Source organism: Acipenser ruthenus, chromosome 4 (assembly GCF_902713425.1).
Source record: "Acipenser ruthenus chromosome 4, fAciRut3.2 maternal haplotype, whole genome shotgun sequence".
Taxonomy (NCBI): Eukaryota; Metazoa; Chordata; class Actinopteri; order Acipenseriformes; family Acipenseridae; genus Acipenser; species Acipenser ruthenus.
The window spans coordinates 94,817,229-94,844,543 of NC_081192.1; the positions used below are offsets into that span (position 1 = coordinate 94,817,229).

The following is a 27,315-nucleotide window of genomic DNA, read 5'->3' on the forward strand; positions in this document are numbered from 1 at the left end:
GCTAAAATGTCCCTTCAAGGCAGTCTGCCACCTCTCCCTTGATGCAGATTATGCTTTGTTTTCCCTTATGTATCTACTATGGACAAATAAAGGAGCACTAAGAGGTGCTAATGATGCTTCACCAGGATTATGATACATTTTCGTTTTCTAAGGATTGACATGCTTGGAGAAGTTTAAGAGTATTATTTGATAATAATTACATTTTTCTTGGTGTACTTACAGATCCCTCGGGAAACAAAACAAATATCAAAGGTAGCTGTAATATCCGCTGCTATTGTGCATTCTCCACAGAACTGGCCTTCAGTTTCACATTTAACACTATGAGTAGCATTTACTTTTTTCATAATACTGTTTGTACAGTACCAAGTGCCTTTGGTTATATATAGCTAAAGCTGCAATCCAAACATGTTCATCCCAAATGCCCAATTTAAACCATTTTTGAAAACCTGTCTGTAATTCTCAAGTGATTTCAATTGCTAGGAGGCAGAATTGGGCTGAGCTGCATTATAAACAGTTCTTTATATAGACGTTTTAAAAAACTCTCTTTCTTGCTTGATTTCCAGCACATAACCCTAATATATACACTAAAGCTCCTAAAGAACTATAGTAACTGCTTACCTGACTCACAGGCAAATGTCTTTGACGTCTCATCATAGAAGATGATTGCCACGGCATGTTTCTTTGTCTCCCGGGGCAGCCTGGTAATGTTCTTGGTGGTATGCAGCTCAGTTATCTAGAAATTAAGACAACAAATGGTGTTGTATAAATTAACTGTGATGTTTCTCAATAATATCATTTCTATTTAGGTTCTAAAAAAAAGTGCCTCTTCTGTATGAAATGGTATGCATACACAGCAAAGACTTTTATTCCAAAATGCAACTTGCTCTATTTTTGTGAGGGAAAAAAAAACCTCATTTTTGTAAAGATCTTGGCCCAAAGGGTCCAAAGTAAAATACTGTTTAAATGTTTACCTTGGCGATAAAGCATAACTTTGTTTTTCCATTAAGGGCTGTCATTGTACAGTAACACATTTAGTCTAGGCTGTTGTTGATGTTTGGCTTTACACAATAACCAAAACTTATAACTAAAACTAAAACAAATGCTATCTAAGACTTTGCCTCTTAAACAGGTTAATTTGTGAACAATCACTTTTTATGTCTTGAATGGTGCAGACATTATAATTAAACAGATAGACAGAATATAGGCATCATGCAATACTATGTATGTGCCAAGAACCTCATTTAAACACAGGTGAGCAACTGAAAGGTCATCTTTCTCAGTTTTTATCACCTTTTAAGACCACAGTTGAAGACCTCCAAAACAACAAAACTGGTTTTCTATCACCTTCTGGTGTAAGGTAATGTGCTGTATATCAATAAAATCAATCCCAATTATTGTTAAGTATGGTTTATTGGCTAGGTTCAGAAGAACATTAGAACATTTTCAAATGAGAGGAGGCCATTTGGCCCATCTGGGTTTGTCAAAGGCACATTTATGAGTGTTTTCATACAAGGCTTAAATCACCCATGGGGAAAACAGCAACACGATTTATAAAGAGTTAAAGGGCAGTGGTATTTAGATCCCTCATTGTTTAGATCAAGGCTGTCAAACTCCAGTCCTCGAGGGCTGCAGAGTCTTCTGGTTTCCAACTTAATCTCTCAATTAACTTAATTGATCTAATTATTTGTTCAATTGGACATATTTAATATTTTTTCAAGGCCTTTTAGAGTTGATGATTTGAAGAAATGCACTTGATTCAAGGTACACGACCTAACATTCTGAGGCCTGGAGAGAAGTGTTAAAGCTGTCCAATTAATCAAATAATCAGACCAATTAAGCAATTGAGAGCTTGGGTGGAATGAAAGGCAGAAGACACTGCGGCCCTCCAGGAACTGAGTTTGACACCCCTGGTTATATATATATATATATATATATATATATATATATATATATATATATATATATATATATATATATATATATATATATTGTTCTTACTGTAAGTTATAACATTTAGCTAGTTCTTAACTTTAAGACTACATGTTTTGTGTTGTACATAAAAAAAATACATCCAAGCTTTATTTGTAAATCCTTTTCTAATGTGTTACTAAGGAACCTGATTACCTGATTAGTGCTTCTGAATAATTGTCATTCATTACGTAGTAACTATTTCGGTCTGTTCAGCTGATATTAATAACTGGGCTGAAACCACAGAGTCCTTCAATCAGCTGTTCTCAATAAAGCAGTAAAAAAATAACAAATACATGCTATTCACTGAATGTGCTGAAATTATGTATATATTAAAAGTATCTCTCTCTTATATATATATATGTGTGTGTTCTGGTTTCTCCTTTTTAATGTACCATTTAAAAGTTTTCTAGCTGTAAATTATATTTAATGAAACATTGCAGCGTTTGAGAGCTTGCTCTCTCTCTCTCTCTCTCTCTCTCTCTCTCTCTCTCTCTCTCTCTCTCTCTCTCTCTCTCTCACACCAAGCAGCTGTCATTTTTACATGGAGAGTCTCATTGCTGCTTGCCCCTCTGACATCTTTGAAGAGGGCCAGAGAAACACAGATGGGCTGTATACATAAAATTAATTAACAACATTTAAACACTGTTAAAACATAATAACAATTTAAAATAAAATACTTAATGGTTACTATAAACTCGCTACTTTTAATTAAACATTATAGCAGCATAAGTTATGATTTCAACTTTTATTTTTATGTTAAACTTTCAACCCATATATATTTTAGTGCAGACTTATGTCCCCATGGCCTACGCCCTCATTAATTTCCTATGGCGGCAGATTTTACAAACCCATTCTTTGTTATTATTTTACATTAATGGCTACAATAATATGGAATTTCTCTACTACTGACAGTACAAATCTGATATATTTAATGATGAATACATATTTTAAGTCACATTGAAATATTTTTTTGTATTTATGTTGCTTTGATGTTTCTGCCATTCTTTTGTAAAGATGACCCTGATAAAAATGTTCTAGAGAATTCTATAGAGAATAGCACAATTCGTAAATGAATGGCAAAAACTCTTGAGTTCTATAGTGAACAACAAAATAGTGTGGCAAAAACTATTGATTTCTATAAAGAATGGCAAACTCTCTTCAGAGCTCTATGGAGAATTGTAACATCTCTATAGATTTCTATAGTCTCAAGAGTTCTATAGGGATTAGCAAAATCTGTATAGATTTGTAAAACATCACTGCTAGTTTAACAGTACAACTAAAACCACACTTCAGCACCTTTCTTTTTTATTAAAAAATATACACATAATACAACTTTTTGATATGGTTACTGTTCCAAATGTTGCAATAGTAATATGATAACTGTTAAAACCCCCCTTTTCCAAGTGCAAATTAACTCCTGATAAATTATGACAATCAACACAGATTTCCTTTTAAATTTCCACGCAAACAAAGAAATAGTCGCAAGAAGCACGGCTCGTTAAGATAGCAACATCATTTCGGAAATCACATCAGCACGATTATTTGATAACAAAATAGGCATAATGACCGCTTGAAAAAAACAAAATCAATGCTACATACCGATTTGTTAATTAACTGGAGTTATCATTTACAGTGTGTTTCATCGTGAAATGCCTATTTTTAGACCTTGAAATAAGCCATTTTTACCATGAAAGAAATACTGTTCTATCCATAACTGAACAGTGTTCAAACCACCTCCTCTTCCTACATATTCAGAAACATCTGACTGATTCTATAGATTTTTGAATGTTTTATGTAACTTTTGTGTGTGCCAGTGTGGCAGTCTGGCTCGCAGTGATGACGTCACGGACCAGGAAGTAGAAACCAAAACAATGGATGGGCGGTTGAAGCTGAGTGCAACGGCACTCAGCGTATTTATTAATAAACAAAACAAAAGATTTAAACAAAACACAAAACAAAAAGGCACAAGGGCCAAACGAATAAACAAATACTGTTTAGCAGTCGTCTTTAACTGGCGTTATTTTTTCGCTCGCTCTCTCCGCTCCCCGTACTCTCCTCTGTACACTCCACCCCGAGTGCAGAGAGCTGCAGGTTTATATATTCTGGCCGAGGGATTAACTAGTTGTTAATTATCTTATTATCCCTCGGCCAGAGTCTGCACGCGTTTGGTAAGGATGCATGACTGTCAGCTAGTTAAATAATCAGTAGCTGATCAGCCATGCATCCTCACGGGGTTTTTAAATATAAAATAAAAGACGCGGCGCTTTTACCCGCGCCGCAAACACAAATACAAATAATAATACATAGGGGCGGGACACTCCGCCACACATGCCCCCCTTGTGCGCAGCAAACACATGGCCTTTTCGGCCACCTCCCCCCTTAGTCCCCAAAGTCCCGGTTAGCAGTCCCGGCGCAGGAACAGGGGCAGCAACGGGCCAAAGGTGGCGGCCACGGTGGGATGTCCTCCTCCCATCCAAACAACTGTAGCATCCAAGTGGACGACGCACTGGGCCAGAAAAATTTTGGGGGTGGTCTCCAGACCTGCCCCCCCTTCTTCATGGCCGGCAGCTCCCCTCCGTGGGGCTCCGGCCACCCTTTCTCCTGCAGCGAAATTGCTCTGGAGGAAGCTGGTCTCCTGACCTCCCCCCCCTTTTCCATGGCCGGCAGCGCCCCTTCATGGGGTTCCAGCCATAGTATTTCCTGCCGCGAAAGTGCGGCTGGGGGAGCTGGTCTCCTGACCTCCCCCCCCTTTTCCATGGCCGGCAGCTCCCCTTCATGGGGTTCCAGCCATAGTATTTCCTGCCGCGAAAGTGAGGCTGGGGGAGCTGGTCTCCTGACCTCCCCCCCCCTTCTTCGTGGCCGGCAGCTGCCCTTCATGGGGCTCCAGCCACAGTATTTCCTGCCGCATGGCAGGACTGGTAGCGACCCCAGGCAAAACAGGACCCTTGGGAGGCGAAGGTAGCAGCTGCAGACCCTCGGGAGGTGAACTCGGGAGGGGAGCCCCTGGCCATGGAGGCGGCAGCGGGAGCTCCACTTCTCCCTCGTTCCCTGTAGCTGGTGGCTCTCCAGGCGATGTGGAGCAACAGGCAGCCCCAGGCGATGCGGAGCAACAGGCAGCCCCTGGCGATGCGGAGCAACAGGCAGCCCCTGGCGATGCGGAGCAACAGGCAGCCCCGGGCAATGCGGAGCAACAGGCAGCCCCGGGCGATGCGGAGCAACGGGCAGCCCCGGGCGATGCGGAGCAACAGGCAGCCCCGGGTGAAGCGAAGCAGGCATCCTTGGGCGAAGCGAGGCAGGGCAGGAGCCGTCCTTCCCATGATGGTGGATGTGGAACCAGCAGGTATTCACCCTCTGCTGGTGGAGGTGGAGATGGAACCAGCAGGTATTCACCCTCTGCTGGTGGAGGTGGGAGGGGCAAGCAGTCCTCCCACGGCGGTTGAGGCGGAACCAGCAGGTATTCACCCTCTGCTGGTGGAGGTGGTAGGGGCAAGCAGTCCTCCCACGGCGGCTGAGGCAGAACCAGCAGGCATTCACCCTCTGCTGGTGGAGGTGGCGGAGGCAGAGGCAGCTCCTGCTGCTCTGCTCCTGGTGGTGGTGGAGACAGAGGCAGCTCCTGCTGCTCTGTTCCTGGTGGTGGTGGAGACGGAGGCAGAGGCAGCTCCTACTGCTCTGCTCCTGGCGGTGGAGGTGGCGGAGGCAGAGGCAGCTCCCGTTGCTCTGCTCCTGGTGCTGGAGACAGCGGCGAGGGCGCCTCACCCTCTGGCGTTGGAGACGGCAGCAATAGCTCCTCTCCTCTGGGCGCTGGATGCACGGGCTCCCCCCCTCTGGGCGATGGATGCTCGGGCTCCCCCCCTCTGGGCGATGGATGCTCGGGCTCCCTCCTTCTGGGCGCTGGGTGCTTGGGCTCCCTCCTTCCGGGCGCTGTAGCCTGTTTCTTCGCCTTCTTGGCACCGCCCCTCCTTCCCTTCTTCGGGACCAGCAGTTCCACCTCCTGCCATGGAGGGGGTTGGTCGGGTGGTTTGTGCCCGACCTTGCCGACGGCAAAGCACCACTCCTCCCCTTTGAGGCAGGCGAGGCAGGTTTCCTGATCCACCTGCAGCGATGGTATGGCCTTCAGGTGGATCCACTCCTCCGCAGTCTCCACCTCACCTCGATCAAAGGCCTGCACAAAGAGGGGGTCTTCATATGGGCACACCTCAGGGAGGTGCCCATACTCCAGGCAGGCGAGGCACCATGTAGCCCCTCCTTCCTTTAATTCCCTCTGATGCGCATGCCACCTCTCCATGTAGGCATCCACTTTATCCATTTTTTTTTTTTCAAACACAAAAAAACACTATTTGAAAAAGAACAAAAAAAAACGTCCTTTCCTTTCCTGGTCCGACTGTTGGAGGCGTTGTTTGTCCCACGCAGGACACCATATGTGGCAGTCTGGCTCGCAGTGGTGACGTCACGGACCAGGAAGTAGAAACCAAAACAATGGCTGGGCGGTTGAAGCTGAGTGCAACGGCACTCAGCGTATTTATTAATAAACAAAACAAAAGATTTAAACAAAACAACAAAACAAAAAGGCACAAGGGCCAAACGAATAAACAAATACTGTTTAGCAGTCGTCTTTAACTGGCGTTATTTTTTCGCTCGCTCTCTCCGCTCCCCGTACTCTCCTCTGTACACTCCACCCCGAGTGCAGAGAGCTGCAGGTTTATATATTCTGGCCGAGGGATTAACTAGTTGTTAATTATCTTATTATCCAGAGTCTGCACGCGTTTGGTAAGGATGCATGACAGTCAGCTAGTTAAATCAATAGCTGATCAGCCATGCATCCTCATGGGGTTTTTAAATATATAATACAAGACGCAGTGCTTTTACCTGCGCCGCAAACAAAAATACAAATAATAATACATAGGGGCGGGACACTCCGCCACAGCCAGTGACACACTTTATTTTGGAAAGATTTGGAAAAGTACAACCTAGTGTTAAAGGTAAATTGTGCAAGTGGCATTGTCAAAGCCTGTATGCTGCAGTTTACTAACAGGTTGAGTCTCTTGTCTGTTGAGTCAACCGGTTTGGTTTTCAATTATCAGTAGATGTACATATCTGTAGACATATCTTTATGGCATGAGTATAAATATATGACTGCTATAACTTTTGTAAACCTGTTTAATTCCAAATGTGTCGTGCCAGCTTTACAGATTTGTTTTCAGCTTTAGTGTTGAAAAACAAAAGAAAACTTGGATAACAGCCATCATCCCCAGACAGAACTCTCATTAGTAAGTGATATGCAAATAAGGTGACTCTGTGTGTGTTGACAATAAAAGTAAAGTTGCATGAAGCACACAGAAGCATAAAGCTTTGGCCAGATTGAACATGAAAAGTAGTGAACTGAAAGGGGTGATAGGAATGTCAATTAAATTCAGCAATAAATTGTTGGTGGAGGAGTAGTAAAAACCATGCAGACGTAAGCCAAATTGTTCTCTGCAAGACTACCAGTAAGTTTCTTCTTATTTTAACATTTAAATTATAGAATTTGAACAATACAGAATGGTATTGGAAACATATTCTCTCAGGTGATGTGTGTTTTACAAAAAAGAAACCATACAATATCTTTCTTTTATTTTATTTTCAAAGTAAACAATTGTAACAGTCTTTTAAACTCGGAAAATTACTATAACCATGTCTTCATTAATGTCTTTCTTTTTTGTAGGTTTTAGGAAAATCACATGTTTTATGATCATTTGTCCATTTGAAATACTGTACTGTACAGGATCGGGCCACTTTATTAGGAAGGGGTTGTTCCTTGGTTAAAATCCATCATCCATATCTCCCTGCATGATGTTCAGGGGGCACTTTCCTGATAAGATTATTATTCGAGTGAGGTGCAACCAGTTCTGATTAATCTTCAAGTGCGTTTACAATTTATTCAGAAATTTTTGTAAGGATCATTTGGTTTTCAATTATCACAAGCAATATTGTTTGAGAAACATGAATCAACACAGTTGCTCTATGCGGATGTGTGTGTGTGTGTGTGTGTGTGTGTGTGTGCGAGTGCATGCGTGCGTGCGTGCATGCACAGTTTGTTCACCTGATGGAGGTAGCTAAAAATATTTTAGATTTGATCACAACATTAGTAAAATACGTTTAGCGAGATGGCCCACTGGTCTATACAGATTGTTTACTACATGCATTTATTGTATTTTTTAATATTGCAGGTGTTGGGGACAAGCTATTCTGTTTTACAAGGTGGCACATAACTTCTGTAACATTTATATCATAAACTACAAAAATGCATACATAATGCAGACATTCTATTAACAGAATACAATTAACTACCCTTACATTGTTCATCTGGATCAACAAACCTAAACTGAGCTAAGGCTTATTGGAACGGTCTTCAGCAATAAAGCATTTTACTATGAAACTAAATAAAATGTAAAAAGTTTCAATGATGTGATGCAAAACAAGACAAGAATTGGAAACCAAATAAAGATGCATCTACCATTTGGGTTATTGAGCATCCTCTGCAGCCATTCAAGCAGCCAAAGGTTTATAAAATGTCTCATACTATTTGGTTTCCAATTGTTCTCTTGTTTCCATTTAAGATCAGCACAGCTTATAGCAACATGCTTCCCTATGGAAGACCATTTCAAGAAGCCTCAGTACCCCACAAGGGCTTTTTTGCACATTTGATTCTAGACCATGTGAGAGAAAGAGATTTTATGATCACCATTAACTTCCCTGCTGATAATTGTGTTGTGATGTGATGGTTAATGAATTTCTGCTTTTAACGTCAAGTCTTTTTTATTTTTTTGTTTAGGGAAAAAAGAATTGCGGTACTTGTTTTATACGCATGTAGTATTGAATTTCAAAGAAAGTTCTTGAAATCCATATATATGCAAAACTGTAAGTGTGACATACAGTGGTTGCTATGGCCAGCTATAAAAATGGTGAAGTATGGCACGATATGCTTCACGATAAAATTGAGGTCAATAGGATATGAAGTTTAGGTAACCTGTACAGCATTTTCTGCTTACTAGACGATGTTATCTGATTAGAAATGGATTTATTACAGATTACTACTGAAATACAAGTATAATCTAACTGAAAGCCTTAGTTTAATGTACTGGACCTATATAAAAATACCCAGATATCTTAAAAACTATAGCACACAATTAATCAGTCACTATAGTCTATACATTAAAAATAATTAGCATTTTCATTTTTTTTTAATCAGTCAAAATGCTCACAGAACAAGTCAGACCTGCCCGGACGGGGCACTCAATCGATGAGATTGCCACCACTAACCTTCGACCAGATATTGTCTTGTGGTCTGGATCAGCACGCCTTGTTCACCTGGTAGAGTTAACAGTGCCATGGGAGGATGCTGTAGATGAGGCGTATGAGAGGAAGAAACTGCAGTATGCTCAACTAGCCACTGAAGCGGAACAGCGAGGATGGAGAGTTCGGGTTTACCCAGTGGAAGTGGGTTGTCGAGGATTTGTGGCACACTCTACAACCCGGTTTCTCAGAGACGTCGGATTCAGTGGCCAAGAGTTGCGTCGCACAGTGAAGAACTTATCTGAAGCAGCAGAGAGGAGCAGCAACTGGCTGTGGTTGAGACGGAAAGATTCTGGCTGGGGACAGGTAAGTAAGCTGGGCTGAGTTGAGTGGGGGACGGAGGGGGGTGATGCTGGGACGCCAGAATCACCGTCGAGCCCTCTTGAGGTGTCGTGGGCTAGTCGACGAAACACTGAGGATGGAAGGTGCCCACTTGAAAACCCCAGAGATGTACCCTACTTAGCTCAATCCAGACGGTTGTCATGCTGATGCGCCGGGGAGGCCGCACTTTGGTTGATCCCCGGAGCCAGCATCGCAGCCGTTGTGTGTGCTGATGCGCCAGGGAGGCAAAATAAGCTGATCCCTGGAGCCAGCATTACACTTCAGCCATTAACACCAGTCAGAAGGATATCTACATCATCATATGGAAGGAAACGTAAATGGATGGAGACGCATATGGATCACATTAGTTTACTGTAAAGCTACGTCTTAGTTGGTGCTTATCTTGGCGAGAGCCGAGTTCAAATCAGCATGAAGTTTTAACATCTACTCTCGTGTAATGGAAATCATGAAGATCTGGATACGTCCAGTGACTGCTGTGAATAGTGCAGCTGGCAACAAGGGAAAGACCTTGTGACAGCCTGGAGAGACAGCTGACAGGAGGAAAGAGACCCCATTGGGGCTGGTAAGGGTTAGCTACCCTTGTCGGCAGTATCCAGCTCTGTGTTTACAGGATGCTGGAGACACCCGCCCAAGGCTTCTAAGAAATTAAAGAGAAAAATACCCCTAGAGTCTGCGAAAGCGGGGGCGGAAGATGACTCAACGTTGGACAACACGGTTAACGACTTAGGAACGGAAACGGATATGAGTATGGAGAGTACTTCACAAAAGACTAGTTCAAGATCTGCAGTTAACAAAGACATGGAACTCCAGGTTTGTGTCTGCGGCTGGAGCAAGGCGACAACGGTCAGGGGTTTGAAGATTCATCAAGGGAGAATGAAATGCTTGAGGGAGAAGGGACAAGGGCCTCGCATTGATCAGTACTTCTTACGAAGTCAGTCAAGTCAGTCGAATGAAATCCAGCGACAGGAAGCAAACCACAGTTCGCAGGATATCAGCACCCCTGTCATAGATGTGAGGAGGACTTGCATGGACACAGTTAGTGATGAACATAATGATCCTTGTGAACCCGGTCAGACAAACCAGCATAAGAGAGAAAAGAACCTCAACGGGCACAAGCCTGGAGTTAAATGGCCAAGAGCTTGTGAGAAAACTGCATGGGACACAGTAAACACAGATCTCTGCGTTGCATTGGAAAGATTAAGTGGAACAGTTGAAAAGAAGCTGGATAAATTTGGGGACATCATCTACGCATATGGAAGTGAGAGGTTTGGAGTTGAAAAAAGGAAGGAAAAAGTACAAACTATTCCTGGAAAGTCTAGACGGCAGCAGGAGATTGAACGCTTAGTTAGAGAGAAAGGAGACAGCTGAGGAACCAATGGAGAAGAGCAGAACAAAGTCAGAAGGAGGGACTCAATCTCTTACAAAGGGTCATAAAAGATAAGCTTGCAACATTGCGCAGAGCTGAGCGCCTACGGAAACGCTACAAAAAGAAGGAGCGTGCGAGAGCTAACTTTTATAAAGACCCATTCAAATTTGTAAAGAAGTTATTCACCAGTGAGAAGAATGGCACACTAAAAGCATCTAAGGTTGAGGTGGAGAGATATTTGGAGGAAACACATACAGATTCAAAAAGGCAGGAGCCTATTTCAATTCCGTCAGACATCCCACCTATCAATCCACCAGAATACCAAATGGAGGACTGTGCACCTAAGTGGAAAGAAATAGAGCAAGCTGTGAAAAAAGCAAGGGCTTCATCATCTCCAGGGCCTAATGGAGTTCCGTACAGAGTGTACAAGAGTGCTTCAGGAGTTCTACGAATTCTGTGGAAATTGATGAAAGTGGCATGGGAAAAACAGGTTGTACCAAGAGTATGGCGCCGAGCAGGTGGAGTCTTTATACCTAAAGAAAAAGATTCTACAAGCATCAGTCAGTTTCGTCCCATTTCCCTATTAAACGTAGAAGGCAAGATTTTCTTCAGCATTATTGCTCAGAGATTGTCAGCTTACCTATTAAAGAACTGCTTCATTGACACTTCAATACAAAAAGCGGGCATTCCAGGTTTCCCAGGTAGCTTAGAACACATCAATGTGATCTGGCAACAAATTCAATCAGCTAAAAAGGAGAGGAAGGAGCTCCATGTGACATTCCTGGATTTGGCTAATGCATATGGTTCAGTGCCACATGAACTACTTTGGGCAGCATTTGATTTTTTCAGTGTACCGATGACAATAACAAATTTAGTGAAAGCCTATTTTGGAGATTTGCAATTCAGTTTTTCAACTTCAGAATTCAGCACTACATGGCAATGCCTAGAGGTTGGAATAATGGCAGGATGCACCATTTCTCCGCTGGCTTTTACCATGGCAATGGAAGTAATCATTAGGGCATCAAAATGGGTAGTAGGAGGAGAGCGCTTGGCTTCTGGAATGCGACTACCACCAATTCGAGCATACATGGATGACATGACAACCATGACTACAACAGTAGCCTGCACTAATCCATTATTGGGCAAATTAACCAATAACATTGAATGGGCACGAATGCAATTCAAGCCCACTAAATCAAGGAGCATCTCTATAATTAAAGGCAAAGTAGTAGATAAAACATTCTTCATTAATGGTGAGGCAATACCAACAGTGTCTGAGAAGCCAGTGAAGAGTCTTGGGAGATGGTACGACGGGGATCTAAAGGACACAGTTCGTGTGGGAGAAGTTAGACAACAAGCAGTGGAAGGGTTGAAGAGCATAGACAGCTGCGCTCTACCAGGTAAACTAAAACTCTGGTGCTTTCAGTTTGGTCTACTGCCGAGGTTGCTGTGGCCACTGACTGTGTACGAGGTTTCTTTGACAACAGTAGAGAAGCTGGAAGCTTTAATCAGTTCATACATCAGGAAATGGTTGGGAGTTCCACGCTGCCTCAGCAGAGTGGGACTTTATGGTAAAGGAATACTGCAGCTACCAGTCTCTGCTCTAACCGAGGAGTTTAAGTGCGCCAAGGTCAGATTGGAAATGACATTAGTAGAGTCACGCGATAAATGCGTAAGGGAGGCAGCACCTGTGTTGAAAACTGGAAGAAAGTGGGCGGCAAAGAAAGCTGTGGAAGATGCAAAGGCTGCCCTTCGAATTGGTGATATCATGGGGCAAGTTCAGCATGGAAGAGGGGGTCTTGGTTTCAGTTCAACTCCTCCTACATGGCACAAGGCGGCCCCAGCTCAAAGAAGGAAGCTGGTAGTCAACGAGGTGCAAAAGCAGGAGGAGAGGATGAGGTGTATAAAGGCCATTTCCCAGGCCAAACAGGGAGAATGGATGAGATGGAAGAGTGTGGAACAACGCAAGATTGGCTGGCAAGACCTATGGTCAATGGAACAGAGCAGGATCAGTTTCCTCATCAGGTCAACATATGATGTTCTCCCATCACCACAGAACCTAAACCTCTGGGTAGGAGAGGATCCCTCATGTCCTTTGTGTTCATCACCTGCAACATTAAGGCACATTTTGACAGGATGTAAGGTGGCTCTTAGCCAAGGACGGTTTACTTGGCGCCATGACCAGGAGCTGCGATGTTTGGCCTTAGCATTGGAAGACAAGCGTAACATGACCAATAAGTTGCCACCTGTTCCACAAAACATTACACACAAAAGACAACATTCCTCCGCCCAGGAGAGCAACCACCAAGAAAAGGTGTTAAAACCAATCCTCGCCCAGGACAACTGGAAGCTGCTAGAGACTGGAAAATGCTGGCAGATGTTGGTCAACGGCTTATTTTTCCACCTGAGATTGCCACCACTAACCTTCGACCAGATATTGTCTTGTGGTCTGGATCAGCACGCCTTGTTCACCTGGTAGAGTTAACAGTGCCATGGGAGGATGCTGTAGATGAGGCGTATGAGAGGAAGAAACTGCGGTATGCTCAACTAGCCACTGAAGCGGAACAGCGAGGATGGAGAGTTCGGGTTTACCCAGTGGAAGTGGGTTGTCGAGGATTTGTGGCACACTCTACAACCCGGTTTCTCAGAGACGTCGGATTCAGTGGCCAAGAGTTGCGTCGCACAGTGAAGAACTTATCTGAAGCAGCAGAGAGGAGCAGCAACTGGCTGTGGTTGAGACGGAAAGATTCTGGCTGGGGACAGGTAAGTAAGCTGGGCTGAGTTGAGTGGGGGACGGAGGGGGGTGATGCTGGGACGCCAGAATCACCGTCGAGCCCTCTTGAGGTGTCGTGGGCTAGTCGACGAAACACTGAGGATGGAAGGTGCCCACTTGAAAACCCCAGAGATGTACCCTACTTAGCTCAATCCAGACGGTTGTCATGCTGATGCGCCGGGGAGGCCGCACTTTGGTTGATCCCCGGAGCCAGCATCGCAGCCGTTGTGTGTGCTGATGCGCCAGGGAGGCAAAATAAGCTGATCCCTGGAGCCAGCTTTACACTTCAGCCATTAACACCAGTCAGAAGGATATCTACATCATCATATGGAAGGAAACGTAAATGGATGGAGACGCATATGGATCACATTAGTTTACTGTAAAGCTACGTCTTAGTTGGTGCTTATCTTGGCGAGAGCCGAGTTCAAATCAGCATGAAGTTTTAACATCTACTCTCGTGTAATGGAAATCTCTACAAGCGATACCACATGATTTTAGTCATGGAACCTGACATAAATAATAGAAACCAGCTGTGTACCAGCTATAAAGTCAGTAAAGTATCTAAAAGCATGGTGTATCAAAAAGAGGTGGTCTTCAAACACAGGTTTAAAAAATGCAATGGTTAATGTTCACTGGACAACAGAGGTATAGGAATTTGACTGAAAGAATCATAGAAAACAGCTATGTACCAACTGTGAAGACACTAGGGGGCAGACTAAATCTAACTACTGTGACATACCAATGACTAGGTATGTCAGATAGCAGGTTTTCCCATCATGCCCCAGCTTTTTGGAATGCTTTGCCAGGGATCATTATTTTTTGTTTTATTTTACTTTTATTTCTTTTGTAGTTTGGTCTTATTTTTACTGGCCTTTTTTTATTGTGAAGAACTTTGCGATGGCTCTGCCATGAAAAGCGCTATATAAAAATACTTCATTGATAAAATTATTTGGCTGTTACCATGTATTGTCATGATAGTTAGCAGTTTGTAGTTTGCACATTGTCCTACTACAAGAAGACAGATGCTAAAATGTGCGAAATGAAAAAGGACCACACTTTTAAGTTTGTAACCATTGGGAAATTCTGCTCCTCAGTTGTAAAATTGACTCAATCAACATAGATCTTACTATGTGATAAAACCAGCAAATTGAGTCCTGGCAAAAATGGCTGACAGACAAACCAATCAAACTGGGATACCTGAAGACATTTTCTTGGTGAGAACCTGATGTGAAACAGCAATAAGTATTCAAAAATGATTTATGACTAACGTCATGTGAATGCAAACATTAAAACAATTGTAAACACAGTAACACCTTACTTTAAACATGAAAAATATTGATTTAAACATACGCTGCAGTAGAGAATGGTATGAACACACATCCTAGGATTAAATAGGTGATAAACTACAGATTGATGAGATTAACACCTAAAATGTGATGAATCTTTCCGTTGTACCTGTTAAATATCCTGCACAATGTGATCTCTCTGTTTATTGTAATTGATGCTACAGTGTTTGTTATTTTGTAATCATTGGCAGCACTACAGCATCTATTCAAAATAATGCAATATATTTAATGCATAGGCAGTTAATGTCAAAAGAATGTAACTTGATATTTAACAATAAAAAAATCTAATTTAATTGTATCGTTCACTCCAGAAACAAAACCACATCTAACTTGGCACGCTAATATATTAAAGCACAATTTATTTCAAGAATTGTCATGACATGTTGTTCATTTACAAACCATGCTGTAACACCTAAATAGATCAACAAATCGTCCTTGTTGTTTACATTTTGTGGTCTAAGATAATTAAACAAAATTGAAACTGTCAAGTAATTTCCATGAGAAGAGATCTAAGCAAACCAATCCCATTTCCTCCAGGGTTGTAAGCTATTTGTCAGTTTCGTCGATCTGTTATTAACTTCAAGGTTGAAGGTTCGCAGATTATGTCCTTTGTTACTGTTGGTGTTTTTAAATCTTGTATAGTATGCTGATGCTAAAGTATTTTCTGGCCTACTATATATATGTGCAGGTCTCATATTTTCAATAATTTGACAACAATTGGCTTTCATTTAAAGATATAAAGACAATCAAGCAAAGGAGACATAGAGGTTATGTATGGAATCGTCATTGTGTACCAAGACTCATCCCATGAATGAGCCACAGTGCTAATAACCTCCTGAAACACATAGCATTAAGGGGGTTGTTTTAGATCTCCAGATTGCTAAACTCTAATTATCACCAACCTCTTTTTTTTTTTTTTATAAAAATTTAGTCGTTGCCAATCAGTTTTTTTTTAAATTATTTTCTCCCCAATTTGAAATGCCCAATTATTTTTTTTAGGCTCAGCTCACCGCTACCACCCCTGCGCTGACTCGGGAGGGGCGAAGATGAACACACGCTGTCCTCTGAAGCGTGTGCCGTCAGCCGCCCGCTTCTTTACACTCTGTAGACTCACCGTGCAGCCGTCTCAGACCTACAGCGTCGGAGGACAGCGCAGCTCTGGGCAGCTTACAGGCAAGCCTGCAGGCGCCCGGCCAGACTACAGGGGTCGCTGGTGCGCGGTGAGCCGAGGACACCCTGGCCGACCTAACCCTCCCTCCCCCCGGACGACGCTCGGCCAATTGAGCGCCGCCCCCTCGGAGCTCCCGTCCACGGTCGACTGTGGAATAGCCTGGACTCGAACCGGCGACGTCCAGGCTATAGAGCGCATCCTGCAATCTAGCGAGTGCTTTTACTGGATGCGCCACTCGGGAGCCCTATCACCAACCTCTTTTCAGACAAATTAAAAGCAAGGTCTCCAAAGCAGAGAAATCGTCAATGTTTTGTCATACAAGTAAGTTCAGGTGTTACATATAGTGGGTTTCTGTACCCTATAGAATTCTGTACCCTTGATGATTCCATGCTGACACAGCTGCATTTCAAAGACTGCTGGACATGAACGCGTGATGTTTCTGAACAGTATTTACATGTAATACAATGAAAATGTGTTTTAAAAGAAAAAAAAAAGTTGTATAAGGTTACTTTAATCAAGAATTTTGTGTATTGAGCAACTCAGGAGGCTGAACGTACTGTATATCTAGAAAAGCAGTGGTATTAAATGGGCTCTTTTATTTTGCAACATAATTAGTTTTGTCTTGTTTACAATATTTGTTGCAAACTGCAGCAGAACTCAATAGCAGTGCTTGAGAACACAACGGGGCTCGGGCACAGAAATATCATGCGTGCACGTCCAGAGATCTTTTAAAATCTGCATCTGCACAAACAGGGAATCATGTGGGGAAAACAAACCAAAACAAAACCACATCTACCCCCCCCCCCCCCCCCCCCTTGAGTTCAGGCCCTAGGCACATGCCTAGTTTGCCTATGCGTTAATTCGGCCCTGGTTCACAACAGTACTAAATATATATGTCGATTTTTCTAATAAACATTAGGGAGGCTTGACTTCCAGTACGCTGGCTGACCATCAGTTCAAACCCAGCATCCACTGCTATCTCCTGAACACCTGCTGCCTTTATTACCGATCTGCAGAACAAGCTGCTTGTAGCTTTTCAAGCCAGCCTGGCAAAACTGTCACAAAGCCAATCACGTCTAAAGAAATATAAAGACCAGAAATTCCAGAAATCGATTTCCCTGGTTAATAGTAACGATAATACTAATGAATAAATGCAACATGTTAATGTATTTGTGTATCTAGCATGCTGATTTAATTTATGCTTTAACAAACAAAGCAAACTTATTTGGTTTTATCTCAGAGCACTGACAGATAACACAGAACCTAAGTGTGGTTGAGTTCAGGACATGTTTCCACATAGAGTGTTTCTTGGCAGGGTTCCTCTTGAGCACACCAAGCAATATATTATAATGCACTTGGATCTTAAAGGCTAACAAGTCCCCTGTGGACTTAATTTGGGTATCCTTCAGTCTAAATGCTCTGAATTATCCAAATGGATAGATTCAGAAGCCCCAGCGACATACATGCAGTAAGCAAATTCAGGATGAAAACATCAGTGAAACTGCTTTATAAATTATGGATTTTAATTTTTTTAATTTTTTTTTTACATTCATTTAACATAAATAAAGTGTGTCTGGAGGAAAAATAAAATTCACTACTCGTTTCATCTGGAGTGCATGTGGACGTGCTTCAGAAATATATTATAACTTGGAAGAAGAATCTCAGTTACACAATGCATCCCACACACCTTGTGAAAGTTTCTGAAGTATGCTGCCTTCTCGTCTGGAAATTTCTCTAACCTCCGTGGACCTTTACTGGATGCCTTCTTAAACACCAACCAGCAACGTCTAAAAATCTGTCAATGGAATGAAAAAAATGCCATTAGAAATGTTTCAGCATGGTCATCAGAACTGTAATGAATAAAAAGTAAAGAGCAATATGCATTACAACATTGTAAAATCCAGTTAGTTTCGATGTATTGGTCCCTGGTATATAAAGGATTAATTTTCTCAGTGAAAGTTCTGGCATAGTCCATCAGGCTGGACTGGCCTCAAATTGCAATTCTAATGTAGTTTTTTTCCAGTGAAACTGCATTACACAAAATGTGGGCATGCCACTGAGAAAAGCTTTAGTTTTTGTAATATATCTTAGATCCTGTTTTATATGCTGTGTTGAGCTGACACTGCACAATACTGTATCGAGTAATGTCAAGGCAATCAATGGCATGGTTTTACCTAAACACAGTTTGACTGTGGTTTTTGATTCATAACCGTAGAGTGTTTTTGGGATCACCCAACATAAAAAAAAAAACATGTATTCCTAGTAAATTTATTTAAGAAATTATTACTAAGAAATGATCATTAAGGAATTGATTATGGCCTGCATGAACTCCAGTGTATTAATGTGTGTTTCATGTGAGTATTTAAATTATTTAAATGAATGACTGATCAATACATTTCACAGTGTACATGAAAGGAATCCTTTATTATAGTCTTCCCAATTTTATTATTATTATTATTATTATTTCTTGTGTGTATCATACATGAAACACACTAAATTAATCTAAGAACACGTGTAGTTACAGTACACTTTACCTACCATTTACTAACATTTCCTACATGTGTTAACTACAGCACACAATTAAGTAATGTGAAGATGGAACTCTATACATTAACAGAATGTATTTAAGTTATCCCCCCAAACATATGATATCATAATAATTAATACTATAAGTATAAGTAGCTTCAGTGTAGACAATGTACTTGTGGATTCTTATTTTAATAAAGTTTGACTTTAAAACATCCTCTGTGAAATTCTCTTGGGCACCCTATTTTCATTTGTGTTGTACCTGAAACCTGTCAATCTATTCAGCATACTTACTGGACTTAATCAGCTGAAAGAGCCCATATTCCATTTACAGTTTAAAAAAGGTTAAAGTGGCAAATAATAATCAGAGGTTCCAATCAGAATTGTTTGTCAAGGCAATTCTAAATGTGTGGATTCTTGAACAACCAGTGCATGATTTAATACAAATGAATGTAATATGCATTTTAGAAACCACAATCGTTTCCTGTGTTCCATTTGTATGATGTATATTTAATGACTGAAGCTATTCACTTGGTTTCCTTTCCACAGACAAGATAGATGTTGTTTACTCAGCTGAAACCCTTCATAGCCTAGAAAAATACAAAACATAAAAAGGTGGCATTTCAATAACTGATTCAAGATAGTTTCTACTGCCCCTGCTATTCTTCTTGATGTAACAGTTAACTTTTAACTGTTGCTTACAAGACACCTTATATTCAAGTGGAACTGCACAGATTTTTTTTTACTTTCTTAAACCTTTGTTGAATGCTGAAGCTAACTTAGCAGTATAGCTGTGTGTCAGTTCTTAGTCATAGAGTATGAGGATATGCTGTTCCCCTTGATATCAGGTAAAAATAGACTAGAATGAATCACTGGCAATGTTTCAACATGGTGTATAATTGAGCCAATACTAGTTTTTACATTACTTATAATGGGGGCATAACCTAATTATCCCTTTGAAGTAACAGTTTGATATAAAATGTCACATTATTGCTACTGCTTATAGAGCTTATCTCAGAATAGGCGTTTAATGATGTCAATGTCGCATCATAATTGCAAACATGAATATGATTTTATCCCATACTGGCATTCCTCCTTTCTTCAAAGGGAAATGTCTTACAACTAAAAATGCAATTATTGAGGTTTCAAGCGGGCTTACGTTAGCATAAAATCTCTACAATATAAAATTCCATTAAAGCCTGTAGTAGATATTTTAGAGATTGCATACTTGAAATGCAAAATCAAAAAACAAAACTCATAAAAAGCATTATAGATCACTGCTGCCTATGATAAAAATCCCAACGACAAACTTAAACAAATATATCGATACTGTAGACCCTTCAGCCCACCACTACCCACTACCAATTGATGTATAAACACATGATGTTACTTATGTAACCCATTTTACCAGCCTTTTAAAAGATATCTCTGTGTCACAGTGGCAGTAAATTAGTTCCCGAAAAATATTCAGTATTCATTATAGAATGGTCTTACTGCACAGCAAAGGGCTAATTACCTCTGAAGAACACAGCACTTCGCTGCCATACTGACAGTTAAGAACTTCAGGACCCTTATATAGTCAGCATTTTTTAATTATTATTAGTCAAACACTAACAAATTAAATATAAGTATCGAGGCCTGCGATAAGATATCCTACACACAGCATGCAAACCATCTTTGGGCCCAATTGTACTTTCAACCAGGCAGTTACGGTCCAAATCTACAATCAAACCACAAGTGATCTTTAACACAGGCAGTGACTCTGATTTAATGTCAATCCACATTGCTTCTTATGAGCTCCATTTTAAATTATATTGTAGATAAAACAATGACATCCTAAGTAGTAAAGTTAATTAATTCAATATAATACCATTCTGAATTCAACACGTGTTATTGTGTTTATGCATTGAAGTGCGGTGAGTAGCCTATGAACCCAGAAAGGTAAGTTCTGTTCTGAGTAGTATTGATAGATATCTTGAACATCTTTAAATCCTTGTAATAACATATGAGTTGCGGTGCATTTCGAGAAAATATTTCATCTATGGGTTCTGGGTCATTACATAAACCACTCAAAATGTTCACGTAAATGCACTGCAGCCCATATATTATAAATAAGAAAATAAAGGTCCGAGATACTAATTTGTGGGAATAGGATCATTGATTTGGTGTAGAGAATATTTAAGCACATATTGCATCCAGGATAGTGACAACCATTGATATAAGCCAATGGGGGGACATCATCAAGTTTCACTGAAGCAAACAGCAAACAATGTTGATGTCCACTGAAAAAGCTATCTGTTTGGGACATTGTTTAATGTTATAACTATTTCCTATATTCCAATCTGGTACAGGAGGTACAAAAGTGCTTTCCCATCTCCCAAAACACAGTCCAGTGTCCTAAAAAAACCTTCTGAGTTAATGTTCTTTCAATTGAGGTGTTTCTTGTTAAATGGTATCAATATCAAATACACACCATATTTGGGTTGCTTCCCTGAGGGTATATTGTATATGACTTTAATAACCTCCTGCTGCTGCATGGAAAAGTGGAAAGCAGGCTTCAAGGAAGGGATGAGGCGTATATGCCTGCAACTGAAAGTAGCTTTGTCTTTAATAAATAAACAAGAAAGCCTAAAGGTGTGGTTTCTGATTTAGGTTGTGCAAACTATAGAACTATGGAGTAACATACAACAGTATATATATATATATATATATATATATATATATATATATATATATATATATATATATATATATATATACAACTCTGGAGAAAATTAAGAGACCACTGCAAAATTATCTGTTTCTCTGGTTTTACTATTTATAGGTATGTGTTTGGGTAAAATGAACATTTTTGTTTTATTCTATAAACTACTGACAACATTTCTCCCAAATTCCAAATAAAAATATTGTCATTTAGAGCATTTATTTGCAGAAAATGACAACTGGTCAAAATAACAAAAAATATGCAGTGTTGTCAGACCTCGAATAATGCAAAGAAAATAAGTTCATATTCATTTTTAAACAACACAATACTAATGTTTTAACTTAGGAAGAGTTCAGAAATCAATATTTGGTGGAATAACCCTGATTTTCAAGCACAGCTTTCATGCATCTTGGCATGCTCTCCACCAGTCTTTCACATTGATGTTGGGTGACTTTATGTCACTCCTGGCGCAAAAATTCAAGCAGCTTGGCTTTGTTTGATGGCTTGTGACCATCTATCTTCCTCTTGATCACATTCCAGAGGTTTTCAATGGGGTTCAGGTCTGGAGATTGGGCTGGCCATGACAGGGTCTTGATCTGGTGGTCCTTGGCTTGATTCATGCCAAAGCTGCCCGATTCCAGCCTTGCTGAAGCACCCCCAGATCATCACCGATCCTCCACCACATTTCACAGTGGGTGCGAGACACTGTGGCTTGTAGGCCTCTCCAGGTCTCCGTCTAACCATTAGACGACCAGGCGTTGGGCAAAGCTGAAAATTGGACTCATCTGGGGGTGCTTCAGCAAGGCTGGAATCGGGCAGATTTGTCTTTGTGAAGGACGCATGAATCAAGCCAAGTACAAGGTTGTCCTGGAAGAAAACTTGCTTCCTTCTGCTCTGACAATGTTCCCCAACTCTGAGGATTGGTTTTTCCAGCAGGACAATGCTCCATGCCACACAGCCAGGTCAATCAAGGTGTGGATGGAGGACCACCAGATCAAGACCCTGTCATAGCCAGCCCAATCTCCAGACCTGGAATGTGATCAAGAGGAAGATAGATGGTCACAAGCCATCAAACAAAGCCGAGCTGCTTGAATTTTTGCGCCAGGAGTGGCATAAAGTCACCCAACATCAATGTGAAAGACTGGTGGAGAGCATGCCAAGACGCATAAAAGCTGTGCTTGAAAATCAGGGTTATTCCACCAAATATTGATTTCTGAACTCTTCCTAAGTTAAAACATTAGTATTGTGTTGTTTAAAAATGAATATGAACTTATTTTCTTTGCATTATTCGAGGTCTGACAACACTGCATATTTTTTGTTATTTTGACCAGTTGTCATTTTCTGCAAATAAATGCTCTAAATGACAATATTTTTATTTGGAATTTGGGAGAAATGTTGTCAGTAGTTTATAGAATAAAACAAAAATGTTCATTTTACCCAAACACATACCTATAAATAGTAAAACCAGAGAAACAGTGGTCTCTTAATTTTTTAGGTTTCTAGGTTCGCATCCAGCTCTTGTCTTCCCATTCAATTAAACTGACTAAGATGCCACCCTATGGGAAGAATCCTGACCCCTATGGTTGGAACAGATAAGTAAATGTCTGTGTTCTTTCCCATTATAGCGGTGAGTGGATTACAATTAATTTGATAGTTAAAATCATTTTTTGCTAAGGTAACCAGCCTGCACTTAAAAATTGTAAATAAATAGTGGGCGTGTGTGTCAGTTTGTTTGGCTTACTGCACATAAATTGGCACTTACACTTTGCAATCACTTAGTTTGTATTTGTAACTGAAGACATGTGTGCTGTGTGCTGGCTGAAATCTGTGCTGCTGATTGATTCAACATCAAAGTAGGTAAGTGGATTACAGTTAATTTGATAGTTAAAATCGTTGTTTGCTAAATTAACCAGCCTGCACTTAAAAATTGTAATTAAGTTTTCCTAACTGTGTTGGGTTGTGTTGAATTGTGAGGTTGATTAGAATATCGTGTAAAGTATACGGCTCTAGGCCTACAGGATAGTATAGGGCCACATGTCCAAGGGCAGTCTGAGCTGTGGCAGTCAGAGCGAGGACAGGTGGAGTGAGGACTTTTTACAAACCTCTACTAGAGGCCTCATTCCTACTCTGACACCAAACATCTGGATCCCCTGAACAAGGCGTGCTAGCTCTTTCTCCCCTCGTAGAATGAACACTGGTAAGTACTTGCTTCAGATACCACTACTAACTCCCTCTCCCCCTGTACTGCCTGCTACAGACTGTAAATTCTCCTTCCTAAATTGCTGTTCTCTGACTAACAAATCTCCTGCTTCTCAACAAACTTATAACTGATACTAACCTTGATCTTCTCTGTCTAGCAGAAACCTGACACTCTGTAAATGATAAGCACTTGCTACATCTATCCACCCCAAATGGCTACACGCTCTTTGACAAGCCATGCCTCACGGGTAGAGGTGGGGGGTTATTGCTAACTGTGCTTGCCACCTCAACTGTTTCTATGCCAGCCTTCTCTTTGTTTGAGCATCTCGCTATCAAGCTCCCCTCACCCTTTCTGTTATCTATCATCCACCAAAGAATAACTTAAATAGCTTTTATTGCAGAGTTCTTACAATTCCTCTCCTTAATATGCACTTCAACTGACAAAATTCTACACCAAAGTAATTTCAACATCCATGTCGATTTTCCTTCTTCCCCTTTTGTGACCTACTTTGTCAGGCTCCTGGACTGTCTTGGACTCTCTCAATCTGTCAACGTTCCCACTCACACCCATGGACACAACCTGGATCTACTCATCACCAGAGGTCTTGATATCTCCAATCTCTCAGTCTCAGATCTCTCTCTCTCTGACTATTTCTTAATCAATGCCAATATTAATCTTCCCGCACCTTCAGCTACTACTGATACTGTTATTTCTTTCCGTCCCAAAAATCTGCTAAATCCTATAATACTCTCAGAATGTGTCTCTTCTTCCCCTCTGACTGGTACTCTTCCATCTTCGGTCGATGATGCGGTGTCCCTCTACAACGCCACCCTTACTCAGATCATCGACACAGTTGCCCTCCTTACAACCAGAACAGTGAAGAAACATCACACCTGTCCACGGTATACCCTCGAACTTCGACTGCCGCAAGTCTGAGCGCAAATGGAGGTCGTCTGGACTAACAGTTCACAGAGAGATTTGGACCGATCACCTCAGTAGCTACAGACGCACGCTCGCTGCTGCCAGGGTGAAGTACTTCTCAGAAATCATATCTATGGGACACGGTAAACCAAATATTCTCCATTGATCAAATCCTGCATCCAGCCACCGATAAATCCACCTCCCATTCATCCTCCTCTCTTACCTGCCATGATTTCTCCTCGTTCTTTCGAAACAAAATCGACACCATTTATTCTACGCCCTCCTGCCACAAACCCAGTATAGTACTTGACCACCTTGACTCCCCTCCGAATGCCCCTCCTGCTCTCTTCCTTCTCTCCATTACTGATGTCTCCAGCCTATTGTTGAAATCAACTACTGCATATATATATATATATATATATATATATATATATATATATATATACAGTATATAAAAATAATCAACCAACCTTTTATTTCCGTTTCAACAAATGCATCCTGCGTCAGTAAATATACAACATGGAACCTTTTTAAGAAGTGTAAGGGCAAAGGCAAGGCTTCTGAAAGGAACTGCACAATTATAACAGTATAAAACTAGCCAGAAATTGTTCAGAGCAATATGTTCCTTTCTCCAAGCTGTCATAAAGTTGTTTCTTAGCTAGTTTTACTGCATACCACTAACATTGATTTGTTTGCCTTCACAATTGCTGAATCTTGTACTGTACATTACAAAAAGGAAAAAAATAAGTACATTTCTGATTAGCAACCTAGGACTCATCTAATCTGAAAAGGAATACAAAATGTGAGTGGGCTTTGAGAGAAAACACTATTTAGCTTTTAAAGAGCAGAATGTGACTAATAATCCAAGCAAATGGATTGTGGGGCTGTGCATAACTGATGCTCTGACTGAGTGCTATTTTGCTGAGTTCCTCTCAATATGGATTCCAAGAACATGTGTGTTTACTAATGCTCTCAGGAGCTGTTTAATGGAGTAGCATTAGTTGTCATCCTGTATATTAGGAGCAATGCCTGCGTGTCATATGAAGCCAATCTAAGCCCCTTATTCTTGTAAGTGATGGAGTGATTATGTGACATGATCTATATATTAACACAAGGGTAATACCATGTGGTATAATCCATGGTTTATACTAATTGATCAATAAAGTCCTGTAACTATCTTTTCACTATCTGGTGGGACTAGTGCAGACACAAAAATAACACACTATAGAAAAATAAAAGTAAACCAGTGGTGTAGTCAAGGGTTCACACAGGTAAATGGCCTTTACCCACTTTTAATTTGGGCAATATAGCATTTACCCACTTCTAATATAAGGGATACAGAGTTTACTCGTTTCTACTCTCCTGTGATATGCAAATCCTGGGTTAAAGACAAAATATTTTAACGGTGAGCGGCTGTGCTGTGTTGCTGCGTGTGAGACTGACAGCTGAGAGCTCTAATTCAGAACTGTGGCACGAGTAAGGGGGCGTGGCCACTGGACTGAGTGTTCTCTTTGTGTGTGTGTGCACGTGTTCTGTGATTGGTTGTTTATGTTTTGTTAATTTTCTGTCAGACACACTGGACCGGCAGGGCGGTGCTAGTAGCTGTTCACGTGAAGCGCACCATCGGGTCTGTGACTGTTCACACGTGAACAGCACCTGAGAGGGGACATGACTGTATGTGGGGGCTCTGGTACCTGCTCATGTTTATCTGTTCAATCTTTCTGTTCAACTCCACCAAACGGGCCTTTAGCCACTTTTTTACTCACCTCTACACCACTGAAGTAAACTCATTATGAAAACATAGTAACCAATGAATAGTGTTTAAAAAATCTGGTCCATCAACTCAGCCTTCCTAGGTTGTAGCATTCCGGAACGGGTTCAGGCAGTTAACAAAGAAAAGTACAGCATTAGACTGATTAGCAATTGTGAGTCCCATGTTAGTCATAACACTCAAACTTTCTTCAGGACCCGAAGATGTGAAAAAGATCGTATTTTTTTGAGGGTTCTGGCTGATGCTTGCAAAATTCAATAGGTTTTGACCACTCCAAAATATTCTATTAGAAAATTAGAAAAAGTCAGTTAGGTGCTGACATTTCATTAAATAGTATCAGTACATTGATACAGCTAAGTCATTGATTAAGTATGTGAAACCACAAGGTGCAAATACTGAGGGACACCACTTTATATGTGGTTCATGGGTGCAGTGCAGTGCACTATTATTATTTGTTTATTTAGCAGACGCCTTTATCCAAGGCGACTTACAGAGACTAGGGTGTGTGAACTATGCATCAGCTGCAGAGTCACTTACAATTACGTCTCACCAGAAAGACGGAGCACAAGGAGGTTAAGTGACTTGCTCAGTGTCACACAAAGAGTCAGTGGCCGAGGTGGGATTTGAACCGGGGACCTCCTGGTTACAAACCCTTTTCTTTAACCACTGGACCACACAGCCTCCTATTGTAGAGCTTCTGCTGCTGAACGATGACGGTTTATTTTATTTACTAAATGGGTATTATCAAGAGAGAAGTGAGTGATGGAGATGGACTGCTGCAGTGCCTAATGCAACCTGATTGCTTTAGTAAGACTAAAACTCTAAGCCTGATTAATGGAGAGAATGTTGCTTATTTTTGCAGCCGACTAGTTAATTAATAGTCTGAACACAA

General features: G+C 41.1%; 1 protein-coding gene across 2 annotated transcripts in view; it reads right to left on the reverse strand.

Moving 5' to 3' along the window:
• LOC117400100 (docking protein 6) overlaps positions 1-27,315 on the reverse strand; it is a 118,364-nt gene that overhangs the window by 59,714 nt on the left and 31,335 nt on the right. For both annotated transcript variants that reach the window (XM_059023112.1, XM_034915226.2), the window contains exons 2-3: positions 17,989-18,096; positions 619-733 (exon numbers count right to left, since the gene is read on the reverse strand). In XM_059023112.1, coding sequence (XP_058879095.1) covers positions 619-733; positions 17,989-18,096 — 223 coding nt within the window. The remainder of the gene's footprint in view (positions 1-618; positions 734-17,988; positions 18,097-27,315) is intronic.